The sequence below is a fragment of the Nycticebus coucang genome, chromosome 2 (genome assembly GCF_027406575.1).
Source record: "Nycticebus coucang isolate mNycCou1 chromosome 2, mNycCou1.pri, whole genome shotgun sequence".
NCBI lineage: Eukaryota > Metazoa > Chordata > Mammalia > Primates > Lorisidae > Nycticebus > Nycticebus coucang.
In genome coordinates this window covers 94,382,069-94,403,640 of record NC_069781.1, presented here as the reverse complement: position 1 = coordinate 94,403,640, position 21,572 = coordinate 94,382,069, and the positions used below count along the sequence as shown (strand labels likewise).

General features: G+C 40.9%; 1 protein-coding gene, 1 long non-coding RNA gene and 1 pseudogene across 5 annotated transcripts; 1 reads left to right on the top strand and 2 right to left on the bottom strand.

Moving 5' to 3' along the window:
* Positions 1–420: 420 nt before the first annotated feature.
* Positions 421–2,332, bottom strand: LOC128561790 (T-complex protein 1 subunit gamma-like; annotated as a pseudogene). The gene has a single exon (XR_008373341.1). The product of XR_008373341.1 is annotated as a T-complex protein 1 subunit gamma-like (transcript).
* A 6,324-nt stretch (positions 2,333–8,656) lies between these two features.
* LOC128566827 (apolipoprotein F-like) lies at positions 8,657–10,087 on the bottom strand. 2 transcript variants are annotated; one of them, XM_053563900.1, is made up of 2 exons: positions 9,955–10,087; positions 8,657–9,805 (listed from the first exon to the last, which is right to left on the bottom strand). In XM_053563900.1, exon 2 carries the CDS (start codon positions 9,780–9,782, stop codon positions 9,018–9,020), a length of 765 nt encoding a protein of 254 aa, XP_053419875.1. In that variant the 5' UTR covers positions 9,783–9,805; positions 9,955–10,087; the 3' UTR covers positions 8,657–9,017. The 2 variants fall into 2 exon arrangements, with proteins under 2 accessions (XP_053419875.1, XP_053419868.1); XM_053563893.1 differs by having other exon boundaries at positions 8,657–9,802.
* Positions 10,088–11,330: 1,243 nt separating this feature from the next.
* Positions 11,331–21,194, top strand: LOC128577256 (uncharacterized). Of its 2 annotated transcripts, none has more exons than XR_008377534.1 (3): positions 11,331–11,450; positions 16,864–17,040; positions 17,882–21,194. It is a non-coding gene; the product is annotated as an uncharacterized LOC128577256 (long non-coding RNA). The 2 variants fall into 2 exon arrangements; XR_008377531.1 differs by lacking the exon at positions 11,331–11,450 and having other exon boundaries at positions 15,325–17,040; positions 17,882–18,489; positions 18,529–21,194.
* Positions 21,195–21,572: the final 378 nt, after the last annotated feature.

The window sequence follows — 21,572 nt, the reverse complement described above, 5'->3', positions numbered from 1 at the left end:
GGGGTTATGTGGCTCAGCCATGCATGGGAACCTTGGACACATGTAGCGTTCTTTCTACTACACAGTATGGTGCCTAAAAAGCCTTAGAAAGCACATCCACACACTGCCCCTCTCATCATTAAGGGTATCTTCTACTATGTCTTATGTTTTAACACAAGCATCTGACAGTGAGATGGTAGTGACAGTGATGAGGTGGACTGATGGGAAAGTCAGGGTGTGTGTTGAAAAATAACACACTGTTCACATACTAAGTAAGTCTAATTAAGTCGAGGCTCAACAGTGCAGTGGAACTCAGGGGGGAGGTATGGGGGGGAATATATAGCAGAGCAGGGGTGAGGAAGCTGGGGGCAAGGGGGAACATTTCTGGAGAGGGCAGCTAGTGGCATGCTTTTATTTATTTATTTATTTTTATTTATTTATTTTTTTCAAATGACTTAAGATTTAATCATCGGAAGCAAACTAAATGGAAACCTTACAACAGAGAAGAATTACATGTCGGTGCTTTTTGCAAACTGAGCTGGGACAGAAAGGGACTGGGGACTGCCCCTCAATTTGATCCCTTCCAAACAAAGACGTCCACAGTGCTTCTGGCACTCTGGCTCAGGAAAGGGGGAGACTTTGCTGGTTTTGTGCGTTGAAGTCACTTTGCCCAGCACTCACTCCTGGCCAGCATCAGGAGCCCCACCTTGCCGGCTCTGGTCATCGCCTTCTTTTTGTGGCCTGAGACGATGTCATCAATCCCTACTAGCAGAACTGCCGTCTCTACTGCTGTCTTATATGTCTGCAGCTTCACGGCCAATGGCTCCCATATGCCCAATTCTTTCATGTTCACCAAAGTTCCAGTCTCACCATTTACGCCCCAAGTCTCACAGTTCTCCTGGGTATGCTTGGCCCGAAGGGAGGTAAGTAGACGGATGGTGCTAGCTCCAAAGTTCTGGATCAGGGTACGGGGGATGACCTCTAGCGCCTGTGCAACAGCTCTATATGGCCACTGTTCCACATCAGTCATGACCTTAGATTTCTCTGTCAAGGCATGGGCCACAGCCATCTCAGAGGCTCCACCCCCTGGCACCAGCTGAGGGTCCTGGAGAATGTTGCGACACACTTGCATGGCATCCTGAGGGTCCTGGAGAACGTTGCGACACACTTGCATGGCATCCTGAAGGTTGCGTTCTACTTCTGAAAGAATCTCTTTGCTGGCCCCCCGAAGGAGAATGGTGCAGGCCTTGGGGTCTTTGCACTCGGTGATGAATGTAAAGTACTCATCTCCAATTTTCTTGATTTCCAACAGGCCTGCTCCTGTTCCAACATCATCCTCTCTCAGTTCCTCTGGTCGGCTAACTATCCGGGCACCACAGGCTCTAGCAATGCGATTATTGTCTGTCTTCCGGACTCTATGAATGGCTGTGATATTGGCCCGCATGAGGTAGTGCTGAGCTAAATCTGAGATGCCCTTTTCCATGATGACCACATCAGGCTTTAGCTGGATAATGTCCTCACAGAGCTGCTGGATATACTCTTCTTCCATCTGGAGGATTCCGGTAAAGTCTTCCTCTCGTGTAATCTCAATGTCAGTCTGGCTTTCCCCTTTCTTGTACTCCAGAGAAGAATCCAGCAACACAATTCGAGGGTTCTTGATGTAGCGCCGCATTCATGGATGGGTCACATCCTTGTTAATCATGACTCCACGTAAGACACATGAGTCTTCAATGATACCCCCAGGTATCTTTTCCACTCTTGCATATTTTTTGATGTCAATCTCCTTCCAACCATTCTCTTCATACTGTATGGTCTTGACAGCATCCAGGGCAATGTTGCAAGCCAAAGAGGACTACCGGCTGATGGCTTTGGTAGTAATAGAGCTGTTGATGATGTTTAGCATGACATCACGGTTATTGATGTCAACGGGGGTACTGATTTTCTTTAGAGTGCTGATCAGATTATCCAATGCCCTGTGGTAAGCACTGATCACCACTGCTAGGAAATGCTCAGCCACAGATAACATTTCCCCGGCAAGAATAATTACTGATGTGGTCCCATCTCCAACTTCTTCATCTTGCATCTGGCTAATTTCAATCATGGACTTGGCTGCTGGATGCTGGACTTGAATCTCTGGAAGAATGGCATTGCCATCATTGGTCATCACAATGCCTCCCATTGGGTCCAAAAGCATCTTCATCATGGACTTGGGTCCCAAACACGTTCGGATGACATCTGCAATAGTCTTAGCAGCCTTGATGTTTCCAGACTGAACTTTTCTTCCAGATTCACGCTTTGTGTTCTGGCTAAGCACGAGCACGGGTCAATGGCCCATCATGGCGACGCGACGAAGAGCTGGGTACCGAGAACTGGAAGAACCGGCAGAACCTTCTGGATACAGACAACCAGCTAGTGGCATGCTTTTAATAGAAATGGTTGGTTACGTGTCCTCAAGGCAAAAATTCATGGTTTACTTTTTGCAAGAAAACCCTAACTCTTGCCTGTCCTTCTTACAATAGAACCCAAGTTTATGATCTAACTTTTATTTTTTACTTATTTTTTTATTAAGTCTTTTGTACATAGATCATAAATACATTTATGCCCATTTCAGTGTGTTGATTATTTGTACAAATTGGAGTGCTTTGATCTAACTTTTAATCTCAATTCATAATTCACCGTTAGGACAAGGCAAGGGAAAAATGGTTTATAAATACGATATTCCATTAGGAAATGTCTAGACGACTGTGTTTGTTCTTTTCCTCTTCTCCTTTCCAATCATCTAGGCCTTGAATGTGAGAAAACGACTGAAGACCTTCAAACAATAAGCCAAATAAATGTCTTTCACATTCTGGAAGGGAGAAAAATGAGTCTCTGGGGCTTAATAAACTGACTCTTAAGTTGGCCTGGATTAACCACAATACTTTTTGTTCTCTGGATTCCTCATGGCCCCTATAGAATTATTTCCCTGGCCTTAAAACAAGCTCTGCGACATTCTTGGGGCTTTTATGTTTTTATGGAGAATTACTGTATCCAATGCAAACCTCCTTCAGGGCTCAGCGAGATCTCAGCAGCAAGGAATATGGAACCACTCAAATCAGGAATAGATGGGGACTTTGAAGATAGGGTAAACTGTGTTTTCTTGTTGACAAAATAATCTGAAGCTTTTGTTGTGTGTTTCCATAAAAGACTTCCCAGGAACAAATCAATATGGCAGCACCAACTCCACAAGAATAAGAAACGATAAGTATAGTTTTCAGCACCCCATAACCACTCATTACATTTATTTCCCAGTTTTCTTTGTTATGCCTTTCCTGTTCAAATCCGAGCCAGCACATTTTTGGCTTCCCAGCTGAAGCAGGAGGCACTGCCAATCAGCAGGAAATATAATACAGATAAAATTCTATAAACTCTTTTGAACTGGTAAAATAGCTGGATGGGAAATGGATGTTAAATTGTTTATGTTTGGCACGAGAAGAAAACGTTCCATTTTTAAATTCAAAGCCTCTGCACCTTTGTAAATGAAAACAAATCTCATGGGTCATGTAGTGTTCCACTCTGTAAAAGCCATCAGGAGACTGATAAAAGCTTTTGTAAATCACTAACTTTATCTGGGACTTGCTCAAAAGAGTCTCTCCCCAGATTTGAATGATGTGGACCTTGGAAAAACTTTACATCAACAATTGGCTCCCGGCATACTCTGAGCTTTCTGCAAACAGTGGCAAGTAGCTAATGTGGGGGTCCAGAAAGCTTTAGGGGAGATGCCTCTCAATTCTTATTTTTCAACTTGGATCTTTGAAAAACCCTATGAAGGTGAGACAGCAGGAAGGATTCAAATGTGTGGTCTGAAGACATTAGCACTGTGAAAAAGCTTTCATCTTGGCAAACATTGGTGCACCTGGCTGGGTTCAAGTGATAAAATCAGTTTGGGAAAATAAAAAGTAGTTAAAAAAAAAAAGAGAGAATGTTGAATTCCACGAAGCAACCATATAGCTTACCCCATAGAATGACAAATTCCTACTTTGTCTAAATTTGTGCATGCTTCAGGCATTTGATCTTTATTCATTTAAGTATAGCCTGGACTTTAAATGATGTAAATATTGCTTAGAATATGTTTAATAGCTAAGTGAAATTAATTATAAATCTGAAGTAGAGACAGCTGACTGGGAAGTAGATCCTTTGTCATGGGAGGAATACAAAGCCTGGGAAGCCTTATCAGGGCAGCCTCTTTGTGATGGATCTATGCTTATGTGTCATGGTTAAACGTATCAGAGGGTCAACTAAATCAACCAAGAAAATGGGACAGCAAGACGATGGTTACATGAAGGCATGCATTGGCCCAAGTTACACACTAATAAACCATCTAGTTCTTACAAGAAGAATGCTAGCTTCAGAAAGAGGCAGATAGGAGGAATCTCTGTGCATCTTTGTGGAGCCCTTAGAGCTCTTCTGGGATGGGTTTCGTCCATTCCTGCATTCCATAGGGAAAATCCTGAACTGCAACCAGAAATGTGAGATGAAAGCAAATGATGATAGCCATTGTCATCCACCCTGATATCTCATTTATATCCACGTGACCTAAAAATTTGTGAATCAGGAGATTATTTTCCCTTCAAACTCCAGGGTAGGTCCAATTTTCTGAGATTTCAAAATGGCGAAGCTTCAACAGGCAGGGGAGGGAGTTGTGACTACTCTGCACAAGGCACCTGCCTTTGTAGCCATCCCCCTGCCATGCTGTATCTGAGTACTCATTTTCAGAAAATGACTCCTTGGCAAGATGATACCCACTTCCTCAGTCTCTACTTTCTTTTGTAATCATTCCAGGAAGGAGGTTTAAGACCAGACACTTGTCTCTCCCTGCCACCTATTGAGCTTCTTCCAGCCAGCACCCCACAGGCTTCAAACAAAAGCTGAGCATGGAGCAAAATCAAGGAATCAGAACACGGATGAGTCTCTGGCCTTGTGAGTGATCCTGAAAGGATACTTTGAAGTCAATAGGCTCAACATGGAAATCAAAAGGAAGCCTGTGAATGCGTGGAAAAGTGAGAATCATTTTCTTTAAAGTGAACTTCACTGGTGTTCCCCAGTGCCTCAAGTGCTGTGTTGGCAGCCCTCACATTTGCTGATACTGCCACAGACTGGAGCTATCTATGACTGAAATAAAAGAGCTCAGTATTACATTAGAATAATGATAATGTGAATGCCCAAAGTAGATGGCACTGATGGGTGCTATTCGGAGAAGTTACCACACATTCACAAACCAACAGTTTTGTTCAATATCTGACCAAGCTTTATACCTGAATTGCATACAACCTTCGATTAGTGCCCATGATTTGTATTTATTGCACACAAACAAAAGGAAGAAATAATCCAAACCTCTGCTTTTGAAATTCAAGACATTACCAGACATGCTGGGGAGATGCAGGAGCTCTGAAGGGCTTATTTTTACACTGATGAGACATGAAACCATATCTCCAACAAGCCTTGGAGAATTTTATGAAAGTAAGGAATCAAGGTGGGTTTAGCAAATATCAGCTGGAAAAAGTGGTGGTGGTGCTGTCAGGTAGATGGGTAAAGTAATTCTTACCCAGTTCCTCCCTCAAGAGGAACAGCAACAAGTAAACATGTGGTATTTTAATTAAATTATTAATAAACAAGCCTCAGATTGGAAGTTCATTAAGAACAATGCATTTGGGATCCCCCATAGTCGATTTAATCAAGCCCAATTTATTACTGGAAAGTGGTGGGTCAGAGAGAGGACCAAGGATACACGGCCTCTCCTTTTCATACTTGGCTGTGTTGTTTTATTGAAACATAGGCTGCACTCCAGCGATAGACATTCAGGACATTTGGTGATGAAATGAATAGTGCATTATCATAGCATAGCTATCCTAATGACACTTGGCATTGAGTTTTATAAAGGTGAGTGGATAACAGGTGCTCTCCTGATGATGCGATGGCTTCTACAAATCAGACAAAATGTGCTGAGGCTGGGTTTGTAGCCTTTTAGTTTATTTTAGTTTATAGTAATTTTAGTTTATAGCTGGTAATTTTAGTTTATAGCTGGCATTAGAGCAATAGCCCTTTATAATTTCAATGTGATTTGGATGTTGCTTCGGAAGTTTGTTCTCAGAGTCTTTTCTTCTTTAAAGTATATTCCTCCAGGGTAGCTGTTAACTGCCTTAGTTCAGAAGCAGACCCTGAGGCAAGTATACAAATACAAGTAGATTATTTGGAAGGCAATCCCAGATAGAGTTGCCATATTTATCAAATAAAAATGCAGGAGTTCAGCTACACTTGAATTTTGGATAAGCCATTTTGTTAGTTTAAGTTACATCCCATGCAATATTTGAGAAAAAAACACTAAAGCTATAATTTGTTGCTTACATGCATTTAGTTGGGTGTCCTTTGTTTTATCTGGCAACCCCAATCCCAGGAAGCTAAGAGAGTGTGAACATGAGACAGGCAATGGAAGGCAACAAGCTTGGGGTAAATTAATGAGCAGGTTACTGCTGTGTGCAACCGTAGCTCGATCCCTCTGGGGACTGTGGGAAACTGTATAGAATATACTTTAGAGATGTCCTATCTGGGGATAAAGGAAGTTAGGGGCACATATCCACCAGCTCCTATCTTCATTTGTTAAGGCCTGATCCTAGGGCCACAAGCTGCCACCAACATGCATTCTATTTGCCATGTTTAAGATGGGGCCAGGGTGCAGTCAGAGAAAGCTGTTGGAGATAGTTGCAGGTAATTGCAGGAGGAATGAAGGCACTAGCAAATACTGGAACTTGTATACCAAGAAAATCAGGGCAACATCCTGATAGTGCCTCGCTGCTGACTCTGGCAACTCATGGCACCTATTATATTTTTGTCTAAGTCCTCAATTCTTCGTGTTGTTTCCTGGGTGCTCCCTCCTGAAGACAGTGAGTTACTGATATCTTCTAGGAGAAGCTGCCCAGGCTCCCGGCTTGGGGAAGGGGGTGGGGTTGGTTTTTATCCAGTTCCTCCAATCTGATTCCTCCTGAATCTCTTAAAGACTCTGCTCCTGTGAGATGCGTTCTCCTCTGCTGTCAGTTCATGAGAGCCTGACACATGGTCTGTAGTCTTCTGCCATGCCTCATATCCTAACAGCCTCGGAAGTGACGTCAGCACCTGCACGGGCATCTCTCTGGACACCAGGACTCCTCTGTGATTCCACTTCAGCCACCCACTCCCATGGACACACTCTCCACTGGCTTGTCATCTGGAACTGCTCCCCTATCACATGTAAATGTGCAGGCTGCTCCCCACCAACTCTTACCTTTGAGTTCCCTCAATGAGTCACTCCTTAAATTTGGCCTTTAACCCCATTAAGACTTGAAATACTTTGAACCCCTCTACCAACCTCACTCAGACATCATTGCATTTCTCTTCCAGGTGAGACTACATGGTTTATGGCTTCATGTGTGATTTTTCTAACACTCATTCCTAATAAAACCCATTCACCTGTGACTTTTCTATCACTCCATCCTAATAAATATCACCCTTATTTATCTATCTTTTCATTTCCTCTGTGTCTATGCCTGGAGAATGGAGTCCTGCTAGAACTATAGGAAATGTTCTCTTTAAAAGGCATGAGCTCTAGTCTTAAATGCATCCCCATTGATTCTGGCAATGATTCTTTATTTTTCTAATGTCTTCTCCCTCTTTCTGGCTCTTTCTAGCAATTGTTTTAAACGTTCTTTACTTTTCTTAAATCTTCTATCTCCCTCACAGAACCCATTCTCTTGAGTTTTCTTCTTTATTCTTAGGATATCATTTAATTTTTTGCCATCTATTTCAAGAAGAAATTAAAACCAGTTAGAGAGACAGGTTTTAGGCAGTTTGTCTTGTTCTCTGAAAAAAAAAAATGACTGTCCTATAAAAATTCCTTCCTTGGAATTCTCAATGAATCTTTGTGCAACAATCAACTGGACCCACACTGAAATCCACTTACCCACTTGTGCTTTTGACAATTATTGGGGGTTCCTCTGGGCTGGCAATGCACATGGTTCAGTAGATGCAAAGTATAGACAGACCAAAATTTTCCCTTAGCAGCTACCAAGCCTTATTTGGCAGAGGGCAGCCTAAGACTCTCCCACCAGCTTCATCATCACTGCCCTCCATTGCATTGGTAATCATTTACTGATTGCCTCCAAATTGCCTCTCAAAAAAGGAGCTCTGGATTTGGATTTTGATGTTTGAGTCTTGATGGGTTATGGTCTGCACACGGCCCAGGGATCAGTTAAAGGATTATCTCACCTGTCAACCTTCAGTTTCTATTCAAGTTGCATCCAACAAATGCAATGGCCTCCTCCTTCTAGACCCCCACAAATGTCCTCTGCTCCTCTTCCACAACTGTGGAGTCTCAAATTACGGCACCATCCAGTTGGAAGGGGCATTGCTATGGTATAGGTGCAGACGCTCTGCCCAGTTCCCTGTCCTAGGAGAAGGGGAGATGTTACTTCCTTTGATAATCAGTAAGGGATATGGCCTCTACAAATATTTGCCCCTTTGCTCCAACCTTGAGCCCAAAAACACATTGGCAAATCCTACATATCCCTGTCACATTTCCTCTCCAGCTCACAAAAGAGGCTGTAGAGACCTAGAATCAAGAGAGATCAGGAAACTGTGACTGATACGGAAGCTGTTTTTTTCTTTTTAATTATTTTTATTGTCAGTTAAAAATTAACATAAGCAAGCAATAGCATTTGGTTAGGAAATTAGGATGTATAAGGAAGATGAATGGGGAAAGATTGCCTTTCATACCTACTACATAATAAATCCACAGTATTTGATAACTGAATGAAAGAGAAATTGGGAGAAGAAATAGGGGCTAGGTAGGACACATTGAGAGAGGCAAGGGTGATCCTGGTGACATAATGTCTTTTGGCACTGGGATTAAATGAAGAACACGCATGTCTCCAGCTGTTCCCAACATTTCTAACTACCTACTGTTGTCAGTCCCTGTACACAGGCCTATCAGAGACTTTTGAGAAAGTTGTTCAACTAAGGGTCCTTCCCTATCCGAAATAGGCCTGGAAATAATGCTGTATCAAATCCAGTATAATATGTTTCAGAATGGCCCCGATTCGCATGACAAAGTAAATCTGATCTTCTATAGGCATTGTAAGGTTCTTAAGTTCGGGACTTTTCATCAGTCGTTTGCCAACTTCTTCCAAATGCACCCAAGACTCATCTGTGCACTTCTGGGTGACATTGATGGCAGAAGTCTTGAACTCTGTTACCAGCTCAGTGGAAGGGAGCTTCTCAGCAAATTCAACCATCAGCATTGCTATCTCATACAACACCCACCCATGCCTAGAGGTACATGCTTCAGAAAGGGTAACTGCACGCTGGACCCGCCTATGATCCCCTGGGGATCCCCCCAGATCCCTCAGAACTGTGTTGGCATGGCCAATCCCTTCCTCCTCATTGAGTTTTTGACTCTCGTGGATGAGGGTTTCAGTGGTGTCCTTTCCTCCCAACCTAATGAGCTGAAGCTGCAGAATATGAGCCTCAATTGGGCACCCAATGTCCTCCAGGACCACTCTTAGAGATAAGGTGGACAGGTATTTGGGCAGAGGGGTTAAGGAGGGGGCTGTGTGCAAGAGATGCTGGCAGATCCTGGGATCTGGGAGGGACATCTGGCTGGAGAGCATGTTTGATGGACGCTCAGTCTCTGTGAAAGATGGCTGGAAGTTCAGGGTCCCATGCTGGGTATTTCTTGGAAAGGCAGTCACCAGGGACAGCAGGACAAAGCAAAGGAGCAGCACAGTCTGCATCATGGTGAGTCAGTGGAACAGCCCTGCTGGAAGGAAGGAGTTGGGGAGTGGCAAAAGGCTCAAGACAAAGAGACACCAACACTGGGCACAGCTAGGAGGTATCTCAGTCTTTTGAACCATCAATTGCCCAGAATGCACCTCACCCCCATTCTTAAAGGCTATGGGTGTTCCTCACCTGTTCTGGAAAGAAAGAAGCTAGAGAACGAGACGGTCCAAAACACGTCCTTTGCCTTGGTGCTTCCCTAATCTGAACAGCTACTTTCCAGAGCTCACTTTCTACCCCAGCTGAAAAAGTTGATGCCTTCTGTGAGATCAGTGAAGAGTGTAACATGCACAAATATTTATTCACCCCTTCCTGGCCCGGACTTTGTCCTCCTCACCTTTACCCCATACTGACAAACTGGTCTTTCCTTTTGCGGATCCTGCCTTTCCTGTCCTGTATCCCTGTCACCCTAAGATTTATCTGAGACTTAAAATTAGATCAGAAAAAGTTCCTCTGTATCTTCTGGGGAAGGGGGTAGAGAAAAGGCAGGGATGCTAATAATTTCTGGGTAGGAGACCTGCTGTGGTTTGAATGTTTGCCCTCTCCAAATCTCATGTTGGAATGTAATCCCTTATGACTCAAGAACATAATTTTAAAGAATAAAAAAGATAAAACAAACAAACAAACAAAAAACCTGAATTCTAATGAAGCAGTATTGAACTGTGTGAACTTGAAGAGGTAATTGGGACCAGGAGTGATGGCTCACACCTGTAGCCCAAGCTGTTTGGGAGGCTGAGACAGGCTTGCTTGAGAGCAGAAGCTCAAAACCAGCCTGGATAACATAGCAATACCCCATCTCTACAAAAATACAATAAGCTGGCTTGGCACCCAAGCCAAGCACAGTGGTTACAGCATCGGCCACATGCACAGAGGTTGGTGGGTTCGAACCCAGCTTGGGCCAGCTAAACAATGACAACTGCAACAACAACAACAAAAAAAAATAGCCGGTCATTGGGGTGGGCACCTGTAGTCCTAGCTACTTGGGAGGCTAAGGCAAGAGAATCGCTTAAGCCATGAGTTTGAGGTTGCTGTGAGCTGTGATGCCAGAGCACTCTACCAAGGGTGACCAAATGAGATTCTGTCTTAAAAAAAAAAAAAGTACAAAAAGCTGTGTGTAGTGTCTCACACCTATTATCCTAATACTCTGGGAAGCTGAGGCAGGAGGATTGCTTCAGGTCGGAAGTTAGAGATCAACCTAAGCAAGAGTGAAACACTGTTTCTATAAAAAACAGAAAAATTAGCTGGGCACTATAGCACTCTCCTGTAGTCTCAGCTGCTTGGAAAACTGAGACAAGAGGATCACTTGAGCCCAAGAATTTGAGAGTTCAGTGAGCTAGGCTGACACCACTGTACTCTAGTTACACAAGACTATCTCCAAAAAAAAAAAGAAGGAAGAGGTGATTGGGTCATGAGGACTGTGTACTCATGCATGGATTAACAGGTTGGTGGATTATCACAGCAGTGGGGACTGGTGGCTTTATAAGAGAAAGGGAGACATGTGCTATCATGTCCATCCCCCTCACCATGTGAGTTTCTGCACCACCTCAGGATCTGCAGAGAGTGTCCATCAGGATGAGGACCCTCTCCAGATGCTGAGCCTGCCCTTGGACTTCTCATCCTCCAGAATTGTAAGAAATAAATTTCTTTTCTCTATAAACAAACAAACAAACAAAAATAATAAAAACCAATGGATGAAAATTATCAGAGGTTCTTGCCACTGAAATCACTAATTTTCCACACTCATCTTTTTTTCTTTCCTTCTGATATAAATGAAAGAGTGATTTCTACTTCCTATGGTGAATCTCTTCATGTAAGATATGGGTTCCCTTAAATTCCACCTTCCCTGGGATGTTAATTATACCTTTCTCTTAAACCCTTCCTTTTTCTCTTGTTACTATCCATCAACTTCTTTTTTTCTGTTTTTGATATCCTTTGACTAAGATCTCACATCCTATCCATCAACTTGTCAAATGCTCAGGTCTTCCCATTTTATGAAAAATACCTTCCTAAATTTAGTTATTCCTTCTAGTTACCACCTTGTCTTCCCCTTTTCCATCCCCTGCCATACTTTTAGAAAGACCTGTCTACACTTTACTTTTTCACTCTTTTGTCATCCATTTGCTACTCAACTCACTGATAACATAGTTTCTACCTCTACTAATCAACTGAAATGGCTTTCTTAGTTACCAAAGAAATCTTAGATGCTCCATCAAGTAGACACTCTTTAGCCTTGTCTTACATAAATTCTGAAGAGCTTCTGCAATGGTTGAAGACTTCCAACTTTTTGGAATGCTCACTTCCCTTGACATTCTGGCCCTGTATTCTCCTGGGCCTCCTTGTCTGGCCATATTTTCTCAATTTCATTTGGGATCTTATGTTTGTACTTTCCCTCTGAATGTTGATGTTCCTTAATTCTCAATACTAGACATTTTTTCATTCCACATTTTCCTGGATATCATCCATGGTTTTAATTTAAAAGCATTCTTCCAAGATTTTAATTGTTTAATACATTGATAATTTCTAGGTCTTCCTTGTAGAACTTTTCCATTTGACTGTCCCACAGATAACTCAAAATTAAAATTAACATGCCAAAAGGGAAAGAATCATCTATATTCTAAAACTGTTTTTCCTCCTTTATTTCCTACACTAAAAAATAACATTGCCTTTCACCTAACTGTTCTAAGCAAATATTTGGACTACATCTTTAACTTATCTTTCTCCTCCATTTCCTATCCTGCTTCTCACCATCCAATCATTCATAATCTCTTATCAATTTAGATCCCAGTATCTCTTAAGGTTCTGCACAGTCTGTCCTCACCATTGCTTTAGGTCTGGTGCACCCCCCCCCCCTTTTTTGAGGCAGATGCCCTGGGTAGAGTGTCGTGGCATCACAGCTCATAGCAACCTCCAACTCCTGTGCACCCTTATTGCTAGTCTTTCCCTTTCTCTGGTCTTGACTCTTTCCAGTCTATTACTAACTGAATTATCTTTCCTTAATTACATGTGACTGCCCAGCTAGCGCAGTTGGTAGAGCATGAGAATCTTATTTAATGCTTGTAATAAAGAATATGACTTTTTTTGTTTGACTGCTGACAGATTTCAAGCCCTGTCACTCCCCTTTCTCTTTTTGCTCCACATCTGGGCAGGCTAGAGAAAAGCCCAGGAGTTTTCTCCTCTGGTGCTGACGGGCACCTCCATAAAACCTTAACCTGGCCCCACCACATGGAGTCAAAAAGCCAAGCTAGTCTCCATTCCCTACTCCTTCAAGCTACTTTTAGTCCCCCTTGAGAAGCCTGCCCTGCTTTCCTCAGAAAGTCTTAGTATGTGGGTAATAAACCTCTTCATACCCTTTTCGTGCCATGTGGTGTCATAAGTCTTGACATTGAACCAAATGTTGGATGTATATAAGTTCCTTCCTCCTTTGTGTGACCACAGTACTCTTCAAGTGGGTCCTGTGTTTCTGTCTTCTTGCTGTTCCTCTGTTTGCGTCAGCCTCTCCTTATCACCCCATCCACCTGCTTCAGTAGTTTCCTCTGAGAGGCCTGGTCTGTCCTTTGTTCTCACCCTTACCCTGTATGGCTTGGGTATCCTACCACATCCCTCCATAGCACCCTGTACTCACTCCCTGCCTTGCTGTGGTAGTCACCTACTGTCCAAATGATGAGCCCTAGGACAAAAGAGGTGATAGACCAGACTGGCTCAGAATTGTTCCCATCAGAGCTTGCAAGGTACTAAAGGAATTGTTGCATGAAAGGAAAAAAAAAGATTGAAAAAAATGAATGAGCTGTTTATCAGATTCCCAGGCTAGCTGAAGATGAGCATTTTTGTATTTAAGCATTCAATTTATATAAGGTTTTTTGAATCTATCAAGATCATGTATGGCACAAGTATGCTTTTTTAAGTAACACTGAAATGAATGCTTAAGTCAATTTGTTTAGTTAAAAAAAAAAAATGGCCAATTGCCAAAAACTGGGTCTGTTGATTCGATAAATTTTAAAGGTTAATTTTGTCAGGATGAAGAGATCCTAGAGTCCCACATAAACTCAGTTAGGCCTTAGAGGGGAAACATTAAGAAACTCTCAGTAAAGAGGAAATGCAACTGTTGAAATAAGCATCGACATCCTAGCAGTCCCTTCTTTTATCATTATGGATATCTCTTATCATTTTATAAATATGCAAATTGATATTATATTAGGATTTGAGTACATTGTTACTCCTTAGTGTACACATATTTCAAAATGAAAAATCTTTTCTTGATCATCACCTTTTCATTCCATGCAAGAGAGATCACTAAAAACCCCCGATACATCTACAATTTCTATTTTTAAATTTCAGTGAAAGAAGAACTTTTTTACCTCTTTGAAGATATAAGACTTCAGTCCTTAGACATCCAAAGAAATCAGCATATTCTGGTGATTTCTTTTCCCATTGATTAAACTTATTCATTATTTCCATACTGAATCACAGTTAAAGCCTAATCCAGAAGTTCATTTTATTAGGTGCCAAATGATTTAATCAGCAATTACAAATCTTACAGTTGATAATATCTGGAAATATCTTAAAGCATATTACATTCACTCTCAAATCACAAAACCTAGAAGGATTTGGATAATAATAAAATATTTCAGTGCCTACGACCAAGTAGAGAGTCAAAATACCTCAATTGACCTTCAGTATGACCAAAATTTTATATGCACTCTTTTTTTTGTGCCCTAATAGTAACCATTATAATAATCTCTCGTTTATTATTGCTAAGGAAAAGGAGGTTTCTCCAGAGAGCAAAAAATTTCAACATTTTTGATAAAAATCACTCAAATAAACTTTTATTCTCACTTGTTCATGAAACTATGAACCCTTCTCTTGTTCCTCTTTAATCTCACCTTTTCTATCTTCCTGCCTTAAATACACCCTTTCAATCTGAGGTGTAATAAACAAGAACAAGATCCTGTGTCCAGCTTGCACATTCATGGCACTTGATGAGCCAGGCTGTGGTGAGACATAAGCTGGAGTCCCGATGAGCAGACAAAGCATGCGTAATGAAGAGCTGCTGCCATTTCTTGTATTTGTTTGATTTTATACCTTCATAGAATGCCCTCCTGACTAAAAATGCTTAAAATCTTGTCAAAATATTCTTATAATAAATATTTTTTAATGAAAATGCATATAAAGAAGGCAAAGATCACTGTACCTAATTCATAGGATGAAGAATTCAACACTGTATTCAGCTCTGAGCTCCCTGGCTGCTAATGCAAAAAGGAAAACCCAAATATGTCGTTAAAATTCTCATTAACTGAATTTAAAAATACTGGATGTTTAGGAAAGTGTGTGCTCATGGTGGTAAATTCTGAGAGAAACAAAAGAGACATGAGTGACACAGTGGAAAATGCCTCCTCAGAAAAAATAAACCCTCACATATCCTTCATTGATTATATGTAGAAATTTTTTTTTCCATTTTGAGGTTTAAAAAAATATAGAGTCATATAGGCAGAATCAGAATGAGAATAATATAGACTCCATACTTAATTCTCTTCTGCTGGACATTTCTCTCTCTGCTGTGTGGTGGTTCAAAACTACACAGACACCGATCTTAATGGAGGGATTAGGGTGCTATGTTATCACTTCAACACACTGCTTTAGTCCATAAAATTCCCAGAGACATAGCTATCTTTATGAGCCATCACACGGTTTTAGTAGGACATTTGAGGTTGGACTAAGTCCATGTTTGGCTGCTTATATTAAATTGTCATTCCAAAATTGGGTGTATTTCAGCAGGGCTGGCTGGCATTGAGCACACTCATCTGTGCTATCACCAAGCCGGTGTACCCAGACCTGTCTCTGCATCTACGGTGCCATACCCATCCCACTGTTCACCCAGGGTTATGGGCACCAAGGCTGACTCAGTGGGAAATAAGTACCTGAATTGTTCAGCCATTGTATTCCAATTCCAGACCATTTATAAACAAATGCATCTTCAGTAGAAAGCAGTTTACCTGACAAAATACTTTTGTTTGCTTTGATCTTATTTTTAATTTTCGTTTTGGTTCAACAATTTAAGCTGAAATAGGGGTAGAAGTTCCAGGGTGCCATGTGAAAGGACAAAACAAGGGTGCAAGGATGCACCTGGAAAATAATTGAGACCTCAAGAGAGAATCTTTTCAGTCCTTTTTCCCCTGATGTTTCAAAGGCTGACATAGGCCAGTCTTAAATGACTAATGGAGCTATCAACCCTGCTTTATTAAGCATATGCCCAGCAGTTGCTGATGACAAGCCAGCTGCTAGCTGGACACTGGCCTGCCAGCTCCTTGCAGCAGACCCCTTCTGTTAATCCATGTTTGCAATTCACAAACTTCAACAGCCTCACTGAGGCCAAAGTGTGCCACAGCCTCTCATACTCTTGTTATTATAAAATGAGTCCATACCTTCAAAAGGGAGGTAGTAATAACTGTTTCATAGAAACAACAGTCAACGTGACTACTGTTATAAGCGACAGGCTCCAAAAGTAGACATTTCCAGACAGCATCTCTCTTGGGTGCCTAGTACAAAGTTTTCTTTTCAATGTCCCGTAGTCAGTTCCTCATCAGCACAACAAAATGCAAACTCCCTGCTCCTCCTGGAAAACAGCTCTACCTTTTGATATTGTCACCCTCCTTCCCCTCCTTTTTACATTTTTTTTTCAAGAGGACTAAATCATCGTCTTCAGATCCGGGTGAATTCCCTCTCCACTCTGCTGTCCATAAGCAGGAGTGTGCCAGATGCCACCTCTAACCTGCAGTTCTGGGGTAAGGTGATTTCTTACTAATACAGAAGGAAACATCTAGGCACCTTCCTGGTTGGAGCAAAATTTTCTTTAATATCTTCATCCATTTGTGCTGCTAAAACAAAACATGAACATTCAAATGTTGGATGTATCTGAGTTCATTCCTCATTTGTGTGACCACAGCACTCAAGTAAAAGAAATTTATTTTCTTACAATGTTGGAGGCTGGGAAATCCAAAATCCAGCCACCAGCATCTGGTGAGGGCTTTCATCCTGTCATCGCAGGGTGGAGGAGCAGAAGAGAGGGAACCCACTCCTGTAAGCCCTTTTTATAGCACCATAATCCACTCATGAGAACAGACCAAAAGGACCCATCTCTCAACACCACCACACTGGGGATCAGTTTCCCATATGGATTTTGGGGGACAGATTCAGACTACAGACAATATCCACCAGAATCTGGTAAGTACATTTAACCTCAGTGAAAACTTCATGCTCTGTTCCACACATACTCCTTAACTGCTATTAAATAGGATGTCCAAAAGTTGCCCCTGAAATCAACATGCATAGAAAAAATGGGAAATCATAGCTAAATATACCTTTATTTACAAAATATGCATTACAAAGTTTTACAAAATAATTACAAAATATTCCCAACATGTTGGCTACCTTTCTGTATTTATAATGAATATTTTGTAAATAAAGGCACGTTTAGCTACAATAGCTTATTTTCTCTATGCATGGCAACTTTAAGAGCAAAATTTGGGTCACCCTGCATAATTTAAAATAAAAGTATAATGACTAGTAAAAAAATCCCTTATTATGTAAGAATCTTACAGTGTTCTGTTTTTCCTTTTGATGATTATTTCTATATATTTTTTAATATTAAACTTCTACTTGTTTCTTCCCTTTTTTTTCCTTTCCTATGTACTACTCCATACTTACAGATGTCCTCAGGAAGATGTCCCCCTGCCTTTGGGGTCCTCTAGTTGGCGGTATTAATGGCTCCTAATGTTGGGTATTCACACCTTTCTCACATCTCTTCCCTGAGCTCTGGCCTTCCCTGCTCACCAGACTCTCCTTGCTTGCCCCTGCTTAGGCTGAAGGTCTGACTTATGATTTCAGAGGCAATTTCAAATCCCTTGCCTTTGACCACTGGTCTTGGAAGGCTGTACCATGGCCTCAGACTCTCTGCTGGCTCGTAGCCACAGCCTTACTCTGCTGTGCGATGCCCAGGCTCAACCAAGTTCTAGACTATTCGTCTGGACTCCAGTTAATTCCTTTATTTCTTTCTTTTTTTTAGGACTCCAGCTAATTCCTGACTGTGAGCTCCTTCCTCAGCCTCCCAAGAACTCTCTGGTCCTAGATTGAGACTTTTCTTCCCAGTGCCTCCTTGACTTTCCTGTTTTCAACTCCAATTCCCATCCCTGATGGCCACCCCACCCCACCCCCGACATCCTTACTTGGAATTTAGGAGTCATATTTGATATTGTTCTTCCTTGTCCAGAATCAATTGGTCTTGGCTTCTCATATCTCCAGAGACTATTGTTTTCATCTGAGACTTTTGTTATAATGAATATTGGCCTAGTCTTGGCCTGTGTCAGTCCCTACTATTTTCTATACATATGGGACATAATTACTGGAGTAATCATCTGGAAAATACCACTTTAATTGTAAGAACCCACAATTCAAGTTCATGTCTACATTCCTTTTTGTTGACCAAATAAATTCCAAACTCCCAAACATAGCATTTCAGAAATAGGCCCAAGCCTATTTTTCCAAACAATATTTATCCATACTCTTTATCTTACTCAACTGGTCAACATTGCCATTCCCAAAATATACGTCATACATCTGTGCGGCTCAGCTTATTCATACTGCTCTCCTTGCCTGAAATACTTCATGCCACTGGTGTGGTGAAGTATTGAGTGTGTTGAGTCAGCTCAACAGTATTGATTGTGTTGAGTCAGCTCAACAACCCCCTAAAAACTCCAAAGTACCCAGTATAAGATTATAGACATTATAAAATTATGAGACAAGACAATTCCTAAAGTCCTTTCCAGCTTAGAAGTCCATGATTCAGAGGTAACATTCTGAAGAGGTAACATTCTATCTCCATCTATTATCACTCTGATCCTCAAGTTGTCACTGAGGCAACCTGTTTGCTTTTAGACACAGTAAGTATCTCTTCCTTTGGACCATTCCTTTTAATTTTCACATGGGCCATAAACACATACCCTCTTGTATTCCTGTTTTACTTCTCATGCATCTGTATTTTCTCTCTAATTCTGGAATCATGGGGCCCACGTAGCCTACCTCACCTTGAAGTAGAGAGCACCCTATCATTATCCATTGACGGATGCTGGGTGAATCAAATCATTAGTGAAAGTTGCTGGAAAAATAAATTGGAAACACAGGTACTGCAAGGGGACTCGTTAAATGTACTCTCGCTGGTCTAATTGCATTTAATTAAGTCCCTCGGGGAATAATTGCCCCTTAGGCCATGTCATCCAAGGTCAAAGTGACTCATTTTAATCAGAACTTCTCCTTGGGGTGATGGAGCAATTACATAGCATTTGGACTTGCATCTATGATTTGGCTGAGGCCTCATTTTAATTTTGCGTCTGAAACATTTGAATTCTCAAATGTAGGAAGAAGATTTTATAAATTAGGCCAAAGAACAGCCTTTAAAACCTGCTTATATACTCATCCCAGATTTCCTCCCCTTGCTATAGGCTGTCTTCTCAGAAGCCCTGGACATAATGACCTTGGGCAAACTGGGTGTGAAAGGTAACTGAAGGTTAAAATGATCTAGTGCTTTTAATCAGTATGATTTGGCTATTTTATTTAAGAATGTAAAATAATATAATATAAATTATTGTGTGTTACCTTTGAGTCACCACAGTGGCCTTAGCCTCTGGACATGTTAACCAAGAACTCATAAATAGATTGATAGTTAGGTTTTACTCTTTGAACACATTTGTTTAATCATTACAATTATGGGCTGTGTCTTGAATCCACAGGCACCTGCTCTTTAATGTCAAGTTTTAAGGATTTTGTGATCAAAGAAAATGATTACAGGAACTGCGGAACAACTCTTGTCCATTGGTCCCTCAAGTCTTGGGGAAATGTTTGGGTTGATTTAAAAATTTATCACAGTTATGTGTGATTTATTCATATAAGACTTTTTATGCAGAAGTAAGTGAATTTGTTGTCACTGTTTAGTTCTTGTAAAAAGGCAGCAGGCTAATTCTTGAATAAAAAAATAAAGAATACTAAACAACAACTTTGGAATCTAGTGTTATCATTTGTTTTTATTTGGCTTAGATGTGGAAGAAGGAGGTGGATTGGTGTCACACTGTTTAGGAAAGACGGACTGCACGGGAGGGACGTTATTGTACTCAGGCCAGCATCTGTGGCTCGATGCCAATTCTGCCCATAAAGGTGGTCTGTAACTTTGTGCTCAAAATTTACTGTTGCTTTAATTTCTTCAACTGTAACATGGTGATAATTTTTTTAATCTACTGTTACTGCATTTTTAGGATGATGAGTTGAGATAATGTTTTGAAGACAAAGAAATTACATTGCTATATATGCTTAACCTATTAATATGAATTCTTTCAAGTTGCATTGAGAGCTGTCCTTTGAGCTACTTGGTAATAACTCATCTCAACTTCGTTTTTATCCATCCAATTTCAAAATCTAGTCATCTGGCCTGTAAGGATAATGATAGCTACAGCTCTGTGTTGAAGCCCTAGCTAGTAATTCCATGATTCCTTAGACTATCAAATATATATCAAGTTTCTGACATATGCTAAACACTTATTTTTTAAAAAGCTAGATTTAAAATTTACTTGCTATTACCAAGGGTTGTACCTAAATATAAAAAGCCTTAGCATACAGTTTCCTTAATAGTTTCTTCAAACTGTTCTTAAAACAGGAAGTATCCAGTTCATTATTGAAAGAGTCATTTTCTGTATGCAATTACTACCCTTAGGATGCCTCAACAATACAAAAAGGAGAATGAAAATAAACAACAAAACAATTTGAAATGAAGAATGAGAATTAAAGTTTTCAACTCTGGAATAAAATCTGACAAAATGTCAGGCCATGCCACAAGTAACTTTAAGGTCTGAATTAACCTAGACATGGCACTGAAGAACAGCCACTGGTTTCAAATAACATTACCAAATAACATTACCACTGCACAGGGAGGGACGTCATTGACTCAGGCCCGCATCTGGGGCTCGATGCCAATTCTGCCCATAAAGGTGGTCTGTAACCACCATGGTTGGTCCTGGTAACTCAGCAAAGAAATGCTGAGGAGATGTGATGAAAAACTCTGGCTCTGGTTCTGTGGTGGGCTGGGTGATCCTGGGCAAGTCAGGTTAGTAACTATAGAGAAACCATGAATCTCTGGTGTAAATGGTAGAGATTGGTACTAGATGATTTCTAAGAGTCATTTTGGGATCTGCAACTTTATGAGAAGTATTGTGTAATGTATTAAAATAAAGTTATACCCCCAAAGAAAACCAGATACCCATTCATCATTCTGAGTAGCCCCCACCAAAACATTTTCATTTTGTGTACACTGTATACTCCTTTCAAAACTGTCTACCTGGATCTTTACCTATGAAGATTTATATAGCTACTTAGCATGTGCTACTTTAAAATATTGTTCTACATTTTTAAATATTGTTTCCTATTTCTTCAGGATTTCTGGCACTTAACTTAGGGCCTTGCATATAGAAGCCAACTGGTGGATAATGATAAGAGTATGATAAAGCTGTGGTTTCTATGTAAGATGTATTTCTCATTAATTTAGAGAAGTCATCTCTATGCATTCAAAGGGTTAAGTTCAAGGGAAATAATAAGAAAAGAATGGTTCTTGTCAATAGAAAACACTTTTTTTTTTTGCCATCCTAGGTTTCTCAGCCTAGTGTGTGACCATGGGAAAATTACTTGATCTCACATAGGTTGTTTTTTTTTTTTTT